Source organism: Camelus ferus, chromosome 13, assembly GCF_009834535.1.
Source record: "Camelus ferus isolate YT-003-E chromosome 13, BCGSAC_Cfer_1.0, whole genome shotgun sequence".
NCBI lineage: Eukaryota > Metazoa > Chordata > Mammalia > Artiodactyla > Camelidae > Camelus > Camelus ferus.
Window position 1 is genome coordinate 32288629 of NC_045708.1, and position 15060 is coordinate 32303688.

At 56.0% G+C, this 15060-nt stretch overlaps 2 protein-coding genes across 7 annotated transcripts; one reads left to right on the forward strand and one right to left on the reverse strand.

Moving 5' to 3' along the window:
- Nucleotides 1-1425: 1425 nt before the first annotated feature.
- Nucleotides 1426-15053, forward strand: PLK3 (polo like kinase 3). 6 transcript variants are annotated; one of them, XM_032494124.1, is made up of 22 exons: nt 1427-1801; nt 1961-2068; nt 2163-2279; nt 2416-2545; nt 2628-2715; nt 3539-3634; nt 3724-3922; nt 4027-4153; nt 4352-4443; nt 4684-4777; nt 4915-4998; nt 5092-5254; nt 5397-5526; nt 5701-5814; nt 9205-9350; nt 10614-10827; nt 10916-10969; nt 12139-12198; nt 12299-12367; nt 12445-12576; nt 12701-12826; nt 12959-15053. In XM_032494124.1, exons 1-22 carry the CDS (start codon nt 1580-1582, stop codon nt 13091-13093), a joined length of 2700 nt encoding a protein of 899 aa, XP_032350015.1. In that variant the 5' UTR covers nt 1427-1579; the 3' UTR covers nt 13094-15053. The 6 variants fall into 6 exon arrangements, 5 of the variants coding, with proteins under 5 accessions (XP_032350014.1, XP_032350015.1, XP_032350016.1 ...); XM_032494123.1 differs by having other exon boundaries at nt 1426-1801; nt 12701-15053; XR_004324986.1 differs by lacking the exons at nt 12701-12826; nt 12959-15053 and adding an exon at nt 11810-11910 and having other exon boundaries at nt 1429-1801; nt 12445-12464.
- On the reverse strand, nt 6440-7979 carry TCTEX1D4 (Tctex1 domain containing 4). Its single transcript, XM_032494128.1, has 3 exons — nt 7678-7979; nt 7209-7280; nt 6440-7129 (listed from the first exon to the last, which is right to left on the reverse strand). The coding sequence occupies exon 3, from the start codon at nt 7117-7119 to the stop codon at nt 6460-6462; it is 660 nt and encodes a 219-aa protein (XP_032350019.1). The 5' UTR covers nt 7120-7129; nt 7209-7280; nt 7678-7979; the 3' UTR covers nt 6440-6459.
- Nucleotides 15054-15060: the final 7 nt, after the last annotated feature.

The window sequence follows — 15060 nt, forward strand, 5'->3', positions numbered from 1 at the left end:
CTCCCCTTGCTCATCAGAGCTACTAGTATTTCTCCACATCTCAGGCGGGTTTTGTTCTCCCTTGGAGGGCAAAGTTGGAGACTGGGCCTGATGAGGCATGGGGTGGGATGGTCATATGGCACAAGAATGAAATGAAGTTGAGACTAAGGGCAAGGAGACCAGGAAGGTGCTGTAGCAATAATCCCAACCTGACAGATTGTGACCTAGATTAGAGTGCTCAGGGAAGATGGAGCGAAGTGGATAGATCTCAGAGATGTTTAGGACATAAAACTGACAGGAATTGGGTACTCAATAAATTGTATTATTTGTTGACTTTCCTGGCTACTCTTTTTAAAGTAAGCTCTTTGGTTACTTTTCTATTTACTTCCTTCTAGCCCTTTTCACAGCCTTCAATTACCTTGTTTATATCCTTGCCTATTGCCTTGTTTCCATCAAGCAGAATGTAAACTAAATAAAGGCTGCAATTTGACCAGTCTTACACAGACAGTGCTTGGCGTTTACCAAGTGCTCTCAAATCTTTGAGGACTGAAGAGCTTAATAATTTGACTAGATGGTACAGAGTGAGCACAAAGAGGTGAGAAGGCCAAGACCAGGAGGAAGCCTGTGACCCTGGGATCCAGAGGGGTTAAAACCCCACCTCTCTCTGTCTCTGGCCCTGGGAAGGGTAGGCATGGACCAGAGGTCTAGGGGTTCAGATGGCCCAGGGACCACCTCTTCAATTGTCCATTGCTAGGTTTGAGAAAATAGAATTCTAATTCTTCACTTTCTGGCCTCTGGCTGCAGACTCAGGGCAATGGATATTTTCAGGAAAAGGGAATAGGCACTCCGCCAGAACCTGAGATCTACCCCTGAAAGTTGTGGAAGTGGGTAGCGGAAGATGTGACCTGGCTCATGGCAAATGCCTCTAACGCCCCGAAACTCAGCATGAGAGCCCTGGTCTTCCTCGTTCCCCAAGTCCGGCTCAAGAGTGTGCAATTCCTCCCAGGCCCTAAAGGGGGCAGCACTGGCCAGAGCCCTCAGGCGTGGGATGAGCGCTAAGTCCCGCGCACTTAAAGGGGTTTGGTAGTGACGTGCCCAGGCAAAAGCGAGCGCCGCCCCTGCCCCTTGCTTTCCAGCTAGAACGCTGGTCCATCTAGTTGTGGGGAAGACTCCCCAGATGTCCAGGACCCTCGAACTTCAGCATAAGCCCACAAGGATGGGGAAAAAAGGGACCCTCATTAGCGGGATTCTCAGTCACCAGGGCGGAGTAGGGGGGCGGGAACAAGGCTGGCCCCTACATCTCGGTGGCATCCGCGAGATGACTAGCAGTAAGGCTGGGCCTCGGGGTGAGTGAGTGGGAGGAGGAGCTTCTTGTTTACGTAAGTCCTGATGAGGGGCGTGGCTTTTCGGTGTCTCGCCCCTAAGGAGGGGGCGGGCTCTTAATGACGAGACGCTGGGGAGGGGACAGGCGTTCATTGATAAAAACGCCGGGCTCCCTCGGGCGCGAGTGCCGCGTAGCAAATCCAGGCAGTGCCACGCGCGGCCGGGGCCGGGGGGAACCAAGAACTAAGCAGCGCCCGCGCTGCGACGCACTGCCCGCATGGAGCCTGCCGCCGGCTTCCTGTCTCCGCGCCCCTTCCCGCGTGCGGCCGCCCCGCCAGCGCCCCCCGCCGGGCCCGGGCCGCCCGAAAGTGCCATGCCGGGACCTGAGCCGCGACCCGAACCGGAGGTGCTGGCTGGGCCGCCGGCGCCGGACCCTGGGCGCCTCATCACGGATCCGCGCACGGGCCGCACCTACTTCAAAGGCCGCCTGTTGGGCAAGGTGAGCTGGAGGGTGGTGCCAGCGAGCGTGGAAGGGGCCCTGCCCGCCTCTTTGCCTGCCCAGGGCGGGACGGGGGAGGGCCTGGCCTCGGCTCGGGGATGTCTGCGGGCCAGACCCGGCCTCACCTGAAGCACCCTACCTGATGTCCTCTCCTCACAGGGGGGCTTTGCTCGCTGCTATGAGGCCACTGACACAGAGACCGGCAATGCCTACGCGGTCAAAGTCATCTCGCAGAGCCGCATTACCAAGCCGCATCAGCGAGAGAAGGTGGGCCCGTGCCCAGGCCCGGCTGACGACAGGTGGGGTGGGGACAGTGGCGTGGGAGTCCTTGATGGATGATAACCACGCGCCCTCATTGCAGATCCTAAATGAGATTGAACTGCACCGCGGCCTACAGCACCGCCACATCGTGCGTTTCTCGCACCACTTTGAGGATGCTGACAACATATACATTTTCCTGGAGCTCTGCAGCAGAAAGGTGGATGGTGGTGGAGGTGGGGGAGGGAATAGGGACCTTAAGACCCAAAGTCAGAGCCCTGTTCTTACTCAGCAAGCACAAATGGAGGGAGGGTCAGAGAGGGTGTACCAGGGGCTGAGGCAGTGGCTCTTTGCAGTCCCTGGCCCACGTCTGGAAGGCCCGGCATACCCTGTTGGAGCCAGAGGTACGCTACTACCTTCGGCAGATCCTTTCGGGACTCAAGTACTTGCACCAGCGGGGCATCTTGCACCGAGACCTCAAGTTGGGTGAGACTCCTAGGCCAGCAGGATGCGGGGTTGGGGAGGCAGTGAAAGGCATCTGACACACCTCTCTACTGCCCCCGTCCAGGAAATTTTTTTATCACTGAGAACATGGAACTGAAGATGGGGGATTTTGGGCTGGCAACCCGGTTGGAGCCCCCGGAGCATAGGAAGAAGTGAGTGTTTGAGGAGGGGGTTGGCCACAGCCTGTGTGACACAGATGATTTGGGTGACAGACACTGAGTATGAATGTGGGAGGCGCGATGACTACCTGATGTGTGTATGAGATAGATGGGGAAGGGATGGTGGGCTGTGTGTGTCTGTGTGTATGTATTTGTGTGTGTGTGTGTGTGTGTGTGTGTGTGTGAAGGTGGCAGTGGCAGCCTGGGTTACAGAGACTGGTGGAGAGGCTATGTGTGTCTGAGTCCCTGAGTAAGAATTCTTGGAGGTGTATGACTGATCCTGTGTGTGAATGTGGAAGGTGAATAAGCAGTGTGTGTGTGTGAGACAGACTGAGAGTGTGGGAATGGTGGGACACCCTGTGTGTATGTGTATGTGTATGTGTGTGTGTGTAAGAAGACCCTGCTATGGCCACAAAGACTGGGTGTGTAACACACCATGTGTGGCACATGAGTGTTTATGGGGGATGTGACAGCCGGTGTTGGTGTGTGTGGCACAGACCATAGGAGGTGACAGCCTGTGTGGGTGTCTGACAGACACGGTTGGGGTAAGGAGGAAGGGATCAGTGATGGACCCTCTGTTGACCCTGGGGGAGGTGTCAGGGCCTCCCCCTGTCCTGCAGAGCAGCTGAGCAGCTGGGCCAGGCGGGTGGGTGGGGACTCAGCTGCCATCCCCTCCATCCATTGTCCCAGGACAAGCAGGAGTTCTCTGGCCTTCGGTGACAGGCAGCTGCTTTGTCTGGACTCACAGTGGGGGCAGGGACAAGGCACCGGCCAGGCTGCATCTGAACCTTGCCCTTTTCTCCCCACCCCCTTTCAGGACCATCTGTGGCACCCCCAACTATGTGGCTCCAGAAGTGCTGCAGAGGCAGGGCCATGGCCCTGAGGCGGATGTGTGGTCCCTGGGCTGTGTCATGTGAGTCCTGGGGTCATGTTCACACAGAGGTGCCACAGGGGGGGCATCCATTCCACTTTACTCCTGACCCCCTTTACTCTGCCTGACAGGTACACACTGCTATGTGGCAGCCCCCCTTTTGAGACAGTTGACCTGAAAGAGACATACCGCTGCATCAAACAGGTTCACTACACTCTACCTGCCAGCCTCTCATTGCCTGCCCGGCAGCTCCTGGCCGCCATCCTTCGAGCCTCACCCCAAGACCGTCCCTCAATTGACCAGATCCTGCACCATGACTTTTTTACCAAGGTCAGGTAGCTCATCAGACATCCACGTCCAGGCTGCGTGTTTCCAGGGGATTGACTGGGGGCAGGTGACAGGCACTTCTCTGCTCACATGGCTTCTCCTCTCAGGGCTACACTCCTGACCGGCTCCCTGTCAGCAGCTGTGTGACAGTCCCAGACCTGACACCCCTTAACCCAGCTAAGATTCTATTTGTCAAAGTTACCAAGAGCCTCTTTGGGAGGAAGAAGAACAAGAGTGAGTCTGGGATGTCAGTGGTTTTGAGGGTGGAGAGTGGCAGGGGGGCTTGTCACATGCAAGTGGAGGTGTATGAGTCCCTCTGAACCTCTGGGGAGAGTATGTGTTACACAGGCACTTGGGTGTGCCTATCTGTCATCCCTGCGGGAAGCAGGGGGGCTGGGCAGCATCCTGAGGGCTCTATCTTCCCCCACCCAGATAAGAACCATCCTGAGGAGCGGGATGAGGTCTCCTGTTTGGTGAACGGCCTCAGTCGGGTGTCCATTGGTCATCAGGATGCCAGGCCCGAGGTGAGGTGCTCACGTGGACAGTGTTCCCCTGACTCACCCCCACCCTAGCAGCTGTGGGAAGCCGGGGATAAAAGAGGCTGCTGAAGCATCTAGCCTCGTGGTGGCCTAATTGGCTGTGTCTCATCAGCTGGGCGGGGCTGACCCGGGGTGCCCCGGGTGCCAGGACAGGACTGGGCCATGGACTCTCAAGGATTTGGGTCTTGGGCCTGTCTCATTCCCTTTCCCTACCCAACCCTCCAGGCTCCAGTAGCTTCAGGCCCAGCACCCCCAAGCCTGGTAGAGACACCACCTGAAGACAGTTCACCCCGTGGGACACTGGCGAGTAGTGGAGATGGTGAGCAGCCAGGAGGATGAGGGGTGCTGAATGTTGCTGGGGCTGAGACCAGGGCTCAGACGAAAGGAATGGGCGCAGGGTTACTCTCTAGGTCTTGGGGGCCTGTTGCCTAATTCCCAGTACCCTGTTCCCTTCAGGGTTTGAAGAAGGTCTGACTGCGGCCACAGTGGTGGAGTCAGCCCTCTGTGCTCTGAGAAACTGCCTGGCCTTCATGCCCCCAGGTGAGGCTGGGGTCTGGTTTGTGTGAATGGTGGTGGGAGTTCTTTGGCTGGGAGGCTGAGAACAGGTCCTCATTCCTTCCTCTTCCACGATAGCTGAACAGAACCCAGCTCCCCTGGCACAGCCAGAGCCTCTGGTGTGGGTCAGCAAGTGGGTTGACTACTCCAACAAGTTTGGCTTTGGATATCAACTGTCTAGCCGCCATGTGGCTGTGCTCTTCAACAATGGCACACACATGGCCCTGTCAGCCAACAGAAAGTAAGTGCTGTTATGGGGCTGTTATACCCAGCAGGGCTGCACTTTGGTGTGTGCTTATGGGCTTGGGGGCCTGGGGTCTCTTAGGGGAGGGATGTGGGTACAGGTCTCCCTCTGACCTCTGTCTACATCTCCTCCCCTCCAGGACTGTGCACTACAACCCTACCAGCACTAAGCACTTCTCCTTCTCTGTGGGTGCTGTGCCTCGGGCCCTGCAGCCTCAGCTGGGTGTTCTGCGGTATTTCGCCTCCTACATGGAGCAGCGCCTCATGAAGGTTTGTCGACTGGGGTGGGGCACATTGAGGACTAACACATCCTGATCCCTTCCTATTCCCCTTTGGGGCAGGTTGGGGGCAGGGGAGTTGAATCTAAAATCTGAATCTCTAAGGGAGACATGAATGGGGAGAGGCCTGACTCACGTCAGACAAGTGACCTGCCCCTGCTCCTAGGGTGGAGATCTGCCCAGTGTGGAAGAGGTAGAGGTGCCTGTCCCCCCACTCCTGCTGCAGTGGGTCAAGACTGATCAGGCCCTACTCATGCTGTTTAGTGATGGCACCGTCCAGGTAAGAGCTCCTCCTGGAATTTTGGGGGAAGATCTAGGGGGTGAGGAGTCCAAGGTGCTGGGGAAAAAATGATCTGGCGCCTAGGCCTTGATCAATGCCACCTTCCTGTGCACAGGTGAACTTCTATGGAGACCACACCAAGCTGATCCTCAGTGGCTGGGAGCCCCTACTTGTGACTTTTGTGGCCCGCAATCGCAGTGCTTGTACTTACCTCGCTTCCCACCTTCGGCAGCTAGGCTGCTCCCCAGACCTGCGGCAGCGGCTCTGCTATGCTCTGCACCTGCTCCGGGACCGCTGCCCAGTCTAGGCCCCAGCCTGCAGGGCTGGCCACCACTCAACCACTCGGGCCTGAGGCCCATGCCTATAAGGCTTTGGTCCTTGCCTTTGTGGCCCTCCCTGTTCCTTTGGTGCCTCACTGGGGGCTCTGGGCCGAATCCTCCTGGGAATCAGGGACCAGCTTTACTGGGGTTGGAGGCTGCCTCCTACCCCTTCTCCAAGAAAAGCCTGAGCCTTAGCCCCCAGCTAGGGGGTGTTATTTATGGACCACTTTTATTTATTGACATACTTTTATTTATTGGGATGTGAGCCCCAGGGAGGGTCTCCTCCGGGGATAATAAACCATTTTTGTAGAATTTGGAGGCCTCTTCACTCACAGTAGAGCCCGTGGACCGTGGCCACGGCAAAGAGCGAGGCGTTGGTGACGACTGCCGAGGCCAGTCCATCGTGCTCCGCGTCCCAAAGCGCGCGGCTGACCACACGCACGCCCTGGCCAGCGCGCGGCCCCACCACCACGCTGCACACCAACTTGTAGCGTGGCGGGCTCAGCTCGCGCATGCGCACGCGCACTAGCTCACACAGCTCCCGCGCCAGCCGCCCCGCCTCGGCGCCCACATAGCACGCATCGCGCAGCCCCTCTGCCAGCGCCGCCTCCAGGGCCCGCTGAGTGCGCGCGGCCTGCCAGTGCTCCCCCGGCGCAGGCTCCGTGAGGTACGAGGGCACTGCCCGGCGGGCAGGCACCAGGGGCAAGCCCGAGAAGCTGACTCGTGAGCCTAGAAGAGGCGTTGGGCCCCGGGATGGGCGCCGACCCCCAGGACCCACGCCTGGTCCGGCCAGCGAGTTGCGGCGTGAAAAGGACGAGGCTGGACCTAGCACAGAGCCACGGCGGGAGGCTGGGCCGGGGCCGGCTGGTCGGGTCTCATCAATGCTGGGCAGGCGGCCTAGAGGCCGCGCCGGTGCTAGTTTCAGCCCAGGGTCTTTGGCAGTCTCTTCCTCCTGGCTTCCGGGAGGCACAGGCCTGCCAGCCATGGACCTGCGGCTAGAAGACCCACACTTGGGATGGCCTTACGCACTTCTTACTAAGTGATAAACGTTTTTATCCCCAGACCCCTTATTACCTGTGTTTTTGGGACAGGTGAATCAAATAGTCCGGGGCTGTGTGGATTCCTGGGTGCTTAGAGGCTTAAGGGCTGTTAGGGACACAATAAGGGAAGAGATGCTGCTCAGTCTGTCATCTTGGGCTATCCCTGCCCCCTAAGCGCCACTTTCCCCGGGCACTATGGAGGTTAGCTAAGTGAACTTGAAGTACGCCTCCTTTCTCCCTTCCACTGACTCCCATAGCAGAAGAAGTGGGAGAGGTATCTGCCCTCCACCTCAGCCTAGATAATGGGGCCTCCACCCCCTAATCAGAGGGAAGGACAGACAGAAGCAACTCCTTACAGTCCTGTGGGTCTTGAATCCACACCTCCTCCACCCCCACCTGCTCTTAGGGTGGCTGGCACAAAGATCCCCACAACTGGCTGAGAGGCTGGGGCCAGCTGATTCAGAATGGTCCTTCCACCCTCTGCTTTTGGCTTCTGGCCATACCTCCAGAATCAGTTTTGGGACAGCTGCGCTCTTCTCCCGAAACTCCTCAGGCACCTGAGTCACCTGCAGCCTTTGGCCTCCAAGCTGTCTCCTAATAGCCCTTGCCTAGCTGGCCTGACTGGCAGGTGGGAGGGTAAGGGCACCTTGTCTGTGTTGTGGAGTTGCCATGGGTTGCTGGGCAAGCACTCCTCTCTTCCTGGTTCCCTCCCTCCAGTCCTAGCTCTGGCTTAACCTGGAAGTGTTACTACTATGAGCACGTGCTGAGTGCGAGGTGCCTGAGTCATCGGGGAGAGGGGACAACAGGGCTTAGAGCCCAAGGGCATACAAGTATGACTGAAAGGGCAGATGTAGAGAGGGGCTCTGGTCACAAAGGTGTCCTGCTATCCCAGGGCTCTTGAGCCACTGTCCATTTCTCCCCTTGTGAAGACTGGCTCTCCATTTGTGAACAAGTCACAGAGGCTTGGCATATGGGGAAACCTTGAGACTGTGGGGGTGGGTGGCTGCTTAGGAATCAAGACATGGGCCTACAGGAAGGAGCACGTCATGGCCCTGTCGTCATGGCTCTATCATCTCCCCATCAGCCTCAAGAAGGACAAACATTTCCGTTCCCTCTGCAGAGCTAGGGTGTGGCTTGGATGACTTCCTCAGTTCAGGGCTGGGAGGCGGGGGAGACCCATCAGGACCCAGACCTGATGCAATAGTGGTGACTCCATTTGGCAGTGAACACTGCTGACCTAAGTGCCCTGGGGCTTGTCCCCAGCTGTCGGCACCTCTTGTGTGCTCTAGTGTCCAGATTGTGCCTGCCCTACCCCTCCCCACCACTGCAGTTGCATTTCAGGGATGCCAGAGACTACAATGCCTCTGTCAGAGCTGAAACCTCCTCACCTGACCCCTCTTTGGGAGGGACAGGGCTGCCTCCTCCCAGACAAGCCAGCTCTGGACCCTGAAAACGATCCATGGGGGCAAAGACTTTTTCTGTGAAGGGGGGTTCCCCAGGCCTGGTCCTGACCCTGTGTGCACGAAGGGGGAGGGTCGGGGGGCAGGGAGTTTGAATTCTGACAGAAGGACAAGCAGGAGCCAGGGTGCTAGGACCCTCTGACTCTGCTTAGGGCCCCTCTGAGGGCTGAAGTTCTCCCTGGGCCTGTGGGAGGTGGGCGGGGCCTCCTCTCAGGCCTGGCTCTAGTTTCCGTGGAAACCCACAGGCTTCCCACCCCAGCGCTGCCTGGGCAGGCTCCCAGCTGGGGCCTCATCGGCAGCCAGCCTCTCCGCCCCAGTCCAGTCTGCTCCACCTCGGCGTCTCTTGGTCCCCTCCCTGAGTCCCCATCCCTAAGCTGAGCCTCTGGCCTTCTCCGCTGGCCTCTGATGCGTTCAGGAACCTGGGACTCTTCTGCCCCATTCCAAAACTTTTAGCTTTTCAGCAAACAGGCCTCCCAAGCTCCTGCTCCTCCCTCTCAGGCCTTTCTAGCTCCTCACCAGCTCAAGGGCCTGACCAGGCCTCCTGGCCCTTCCACCTACCGCCTCCCACAGACTAACAGACAACAGGCCTCCCAAGCTACTCCTCCTGCCTACTCCTGCCCCAGCCCACCCATGGAGATGCCAGGACTGGTTGTGCACGGGGAGGCTGCATCCTTCTCCACAGCACTCCGAAGCCTCGTCAACAACCCCCTATACAGGTGAGGGAGTGGGCCCTGTCTGTGGGGTTTCCCTAGCGGGCTCTGCTGTGCCCGATGACTCTGAGGAAGCCCTGGGTTCGGAAGAGGTGGGGAATTAGGACTTCACCCTCCTCCCTGGTAAACTCAGTCTGGGGAAGTCAAGTGGAGAGGATGGCTACTCGTCACTCAGTGTCTACGATGTCCTGAGAGCCAGAGGTGGGGGCTGTGGGGGCTGGAGCTCAGAGCAGCTATGTGACCTCAGGGAAAGGCCTTCCTTTTTTGGATCTTGAGTTCCTGGCAGAGAAAAGCCCTCTGCCTTCTAGATCCTGAGAAATAGGATGTAACTTGAGTGCCTCCCTGGGGAGGCAGAGGAGCAGATGACTGTTCTGGGAACTGGGGACTCACAAGAGGAACAAAGCTCAAGAGATTGAGCCAGAGTAGGCTGCAGACAGGAAGTAGTTCAAGGGTGCTGCCTAGGGCACACTGCCTGCCCAGGATGCAGGCGGTGTCTGAAACCAGGGATAGAGAGAGTATGGGGGCAGGGCTGGTCAGGAGCACTAGAATGCAGCTTTCTGTCCCCACTGCCGCAGAGCTGGGCTCCTCCCCAAGGATCAGTCACTCCCATTACCCTACTTTGAGCATCACAGTCTGGTCTGAGCAATGGGAACCCCCAGGCCTTGGACCTGGGACTGGGAGGTTCCAGGAAGCTCAAGCTTCATCTCCTGCTTCCTACCCACTATGCTGTTCGGCAGCTCAGCGGCTGGGGCCGGAAGTGATCATGAAGATGGAAAATGTGGTCTGGCCTCACAATGGTGCATCACTGACTTGTCTGTTTGTAGCCAGTACACTCTGCACCCCACCACATCCCCTACCCCTCCTGCCTGGAGGTTGAAGAAGCTGAATTCACAGCCTGTGGAGGAGAAACCAAGAAAGGCTTCCCTTCCCACCAAGACTCAGGCTGGGAGGAGAGTGGTATTGGGATCAACCGTGCATCAGTCCTGGTGCCCCCTCAGTGATCAAGCAACTTCCTAGGGTTTGGGATTGACATCCCATTTCAGGGGTGAAAAACCTGAGAGTCAACAGGTAGGAAAGTCTCTTGCCTGAGGCACTATAGGGTGGAACTGGGATTAGAACCCAGGCCTGTGTGACCCAGACCTTCAGCTGGAGGGACTGTCTCTTATATAGCTGATAAGGAAATAGAGGCCCAGAGTGGGCAAAGGCAAAGCCTAGAGTGGCACTGAGACTCTAGCCTCTTCTCCCTGCTCTCTTCCATCTCTTCCATAGTGATGTTCGCTTTGTGGTTGGTCAAGAACGGCAGGAGGTGTTTGCCCACCGATGCTTGTTGGCATGTAGATGCAACTTCTTCCAGCGACTTTTGGGCTCAGAGCCAGGCCCTGGGGTGACTAGCCCCGTGGTGCTAAGCGCAGTGCCAGCTGAGGCCTTCCTGGCAGTGCTGGAGTTCCTGTACACCAACAGTGCCCAGCTGCACCGCCACTCTGTGAGCCCACTGGGCAGGGGTCTGGGCGGGAACGGGGCAGATGGGTGGGTGAGACTCCCTTCCACTCCCCCAACCACCCACTCTGCAGGTGTTGGAGGTGCTGACAGCAGCTGTGGAGTATGGGCTGGAGGAACTGCGAGAGGTGAGTTTACTGTGGTAAGCCCCTGTCTCGTTTCCCCTGCCTCTTATGGGCTCAGTTCACACACTGTTTCACATACCCACTAGCCCGGAGAGGAGTGTGCACCAATACAGAAAGAATATGGGTGTCTCTGTGTAAATAGGCATATATGTGTGAAAGGATATGTGTACACCCTGTGTGTGCTGCTGGTGGGGGACGTATGGGGTGTGTATGGCTGGTGCTGTAGATACCAGGATAAGTCAACCTTGATCCCTGTTCTTCAAAGAGAGAGAGACACAAGAAAACTCTTAACCCTGTGGCATAAGAAGTGTGAGAAATGAGGGCAAATGGTGCTGAGACAGTATGGAGGGTCTCTCTAGTCTCACCACCAGGGAGAGAGAAGGGAAGACTTCCTGGAGGGAACATTTGTGCTAGATCAGGTAGAATGGGTAGGAGTTTGGTCAGAGTGGGAGAGGAAAGATGGCATTCTAGTTACAGAGGTACAAAAGAGCTGGTGAGACATTTAGCATGGCTGGACCAAAAGTGAGAGAGGAGAGAGATGAGAACAGGGTTCCTGCAGGGCCTTCAAGAATTTGGGTTTCTTTTACCCAGAGAGCTGTAGAGATTCATTGGAGGTTTCAGGTAAAGGAGTAAGGATATGGAAGCTACAGGAGAGAAAGGATTGGGCGGGATGAGAAGGGTTCACCAGTCAGGTAGGGATGAGGGTGGGAGTGGGAGCCCAACAGAGAGGTGCATGGCTTTGAGAGAAGTGGAAGTAGTATGACCCAGTGCTTTTCTCAATGTGGGGGTGAGAGGGAGATGAAATTCAAGTTTATGGTTAAAACAGAAGTGTGTTTTAATCAGGATGTGGACACGTGGAGAAAGATAAGCATCCTGAGAGAAAGGGAGAGTGGAATTTTCACATGGCTCTTAACTAGTCTGATTAGTGGGGAATGTACTAAAAGGTAGGTTGCTGGGCTTGGCTTTGCCAGTTCCTAGTCCCTTCAGGCTTGCCAGGTCTCAGGCCCTGGTGATTCTCTGCCTCCCTTGGCCTGGGAGGTCTACATGGGCCCAGGGCTGCTAGGAGCCTGTGGATCACTACTCCAAGCCTGCTCACTGCTTCTGGGGTGGGGTGGGGTGGGGTCTTAGAACAGAGACACTTTGGCACAACCCACATTAATTTCTGTTCCCAGCTATGCCTAGAGTTTGTGGTGAAGGTGCTGGATGTGGAGCTGGTTTGTGAGGCCCTGCAGGTGGGTATTGCTGGTCAGGCTTGCAGGTAGTCCCGATGTAGAGGGCTGGGCTCCATGGCCTCTTGAGTCTCCAACCTGACCTCCCTCACTCTGCTCCCAGGTTGCCGTAACCTTTGGCCTGGGACCGTTGCAGGAGCGTTGTGTAGCCTTCATAGAGGCTCACAGCCAGGTACAGCTCCCCAGCTCCATACTCCCAACCCCACACGCTTCATCCTGCTCCACCTTGACCCAATCGCCGGCCCACAGGAGACCCTCCGCACCCGCGGTTTCCTGGAGCTGTCGCCGCCTGCATTGCTGCCTCTGCTGCGTAGCGACAAGCTCTGCGTGGACGAGGCCGAGCTGGTCCTGGCAGCCCGGAGTTGGGCGCGCGTGGGCGCGGTGAGCCGGGACAGAGGGGAGCGCGGGGTGGGGGTGCTGACGGGGGCTCAGGCCGCAGGAACCCGGCGAGCAGACGGCTGGACAGGTGCCCTCGCCCGCCCGGGCTCAATGCTGGTGTCTGCAGGCGGTACTGGAGCGGCCTGTGGCTGAGGTGGCTGCCCCGGTGGTGCGGGAGCTGAGACTGGCCTTGCTGGCCCCGGCAGAGCTGAGCGCCCTGGAAGAGCAGAATCGCCAGGAGCCTCTCATCCCGGTGCGGACGCGGGGGACGAGGCTCAGATCCCCTCCGCGGCGTGGGAGGAAGCACGCGGGTGGGGGCGCGGCCCAGGGTCTGCGGGGTGAGGTGAGCATTGAGGGACTCCGCGGTGACCAGCCTCTTCCGCAGGTGGAGCAGATCGTAGAGGCGTGGAAGTGCCACGCTCTGCGGAGAGGAGATGCGGCTCCGGGCGCCCCGTGCCGCCGCCGGAGGGGCACTCTGCCCCGGGAGCATCACCGCTTTCTGGACCTGCCCTTTAAGTGACCAAAGGCCTCGCGACTTGAGAGGAATTTTGAGCCTCGCCCAAACTACAAATCCCGATACGCTGTGCGCTCGGAGCGGACTTCCGCTCCCAGAATGCCCGGCGAGCGGGTCGCTGGAGGGACGGCTGTGGGCCACGCGCAGGCGCTGTGGGTGAGGCTCCGGGGGAGGGCGGGCCAGAGTGGCGTGGTGTTGTATTGGGTCTTGTCCTGCAGGCTCGCGCAAAACCCCCAAACGGCTTCTTTCACGCGGTGCTCTGGCTCTACAGCGGGTCCCTAGGCACTCTCGCCCGCCCGGTTTACTCTCGTAACACCCACATAACTTTTCTGCTCGTCCGCTCTTTAATTCCAGACCTGCCTTTTGGAGATCTCTCTCTCTCTAAATGCCTCACAGACACCTCAGACTCAGTCCAGAATTGACCCCCTCTTCATCTCTCCCCAGTTCTGTCCCCATCGTGTTTCTCATCTCCTTGGGTGCCCAAGCCAGAAAGCGAGAGTTCATCCTTGCTTTATTCCTCTTCTTGATGTCTGCCTCCCGTGGTTTCTAGTTTTTAAGAGACTGAAAGGTAGCAAAATATGCCACCGCAACGTGTGCCTTTATGGCATAGGATTATTTTAAACTGGTTATTTTGAGAAAAAGGAGAAGCTCTTAAAGCAGAGAGCTTTTAAACCTCTTTTGTAAGGGAAATTTTATAAAGGAAATCTCCATTTGTAAGGGTGTATCCTTCTCTGTACCAGGAGAAGGATGACTAAACTCTCAGGAAAATCTTAAGGTGAAGTCACCCACTGAGATCTGCTTAATAAACCTTACCCTTGCTTTCGGTGCTTTTTCCTGAGGGCCTTCCTATAACTGGCCTCCCCACGCTTTCCTCTCTTTTGTCTTTAGCTGAAGGTGGTATTTAAGCAGGTATTTTAGGTCATCTCAGGGAGTTACTAATTTTCCCCTGGGTATCCCCCATGTATACATGAGACATACATTTTAATAAACTTTTTTTTTCTTGTTAATCTGTTTTATTACAGAGGTCCCAGCCAAGAGCTTAGAGGGTAGAGGGAGAATTATTTTTCCTCCCCTACAAAATCCTCCCACTTGGTTCAGTTCTCTCAGCCCGGTTCAGCCGGTCCTATCTGTGGCAGGATTACTGCAGCAGGCTCTTAATAGTCTTCCTGCCTTCACTTCAGAGGCACTCCTCCCCAACTATTTGAACCATTTCCCACACTGCTGCTAAACTTGCCTAAGATTGTTAGCCCTACTCTTGTTGAATTCTTCAACATCCCCACTGCCCTCAAGAAGAAATATAGTCGATTTCACTTTCAGGGTACTCAAAGTTACTAGTGGTTCCAAACATTAGCAACTCTTCTCCCAACTACTACCTTTGCATAAATTTACTGGTCCTGAAGGCAATGGTCCTCTAGCTTGGATTTACACTCTTGGCTATTGAAGACTCCCCATGTTCCCTCTTTCATTTGTTATACATTTTGTTTTCCTGAGGATCTGAATGTCCCTGGAGAAAGATCTGTGGGTCCTGGAGTGGTACCTTATTTGTTTCTGCTTTCCCAGTCCCTGTCACATAATCAGTGCTCTGTAAATGTTCAGTGATGACTTTATTTATTTATTTATTTATTTATTTTTTCTTTGAAATGTTATTGAGTGGTAGCGAATGCATGAATAATGAGCACTTTAGTTTCCTTTTTTTAGAGGGGGAGTTAATTAGGTTTATTAATTTTGTTTTTCAATGGAGGCACTGGGGATTGAACCACTGAGCTATACCCTCCTCCCTGTTTTCTTTTTCTTTTTCATTTAAGTATAGTCAGTTACAATGTATCAATTTCTGGTGTACAGTTTTCTTATTTAAATGCTATCTTATTTTGTAAAGAGTTTAAAGGAGCTGTAAAACAAGATACTATCAATGTAAAATTAGGGACAACTGACTATTTGGAAAAAATAAAGTTATTCTTCTGTCTCAGGGATTT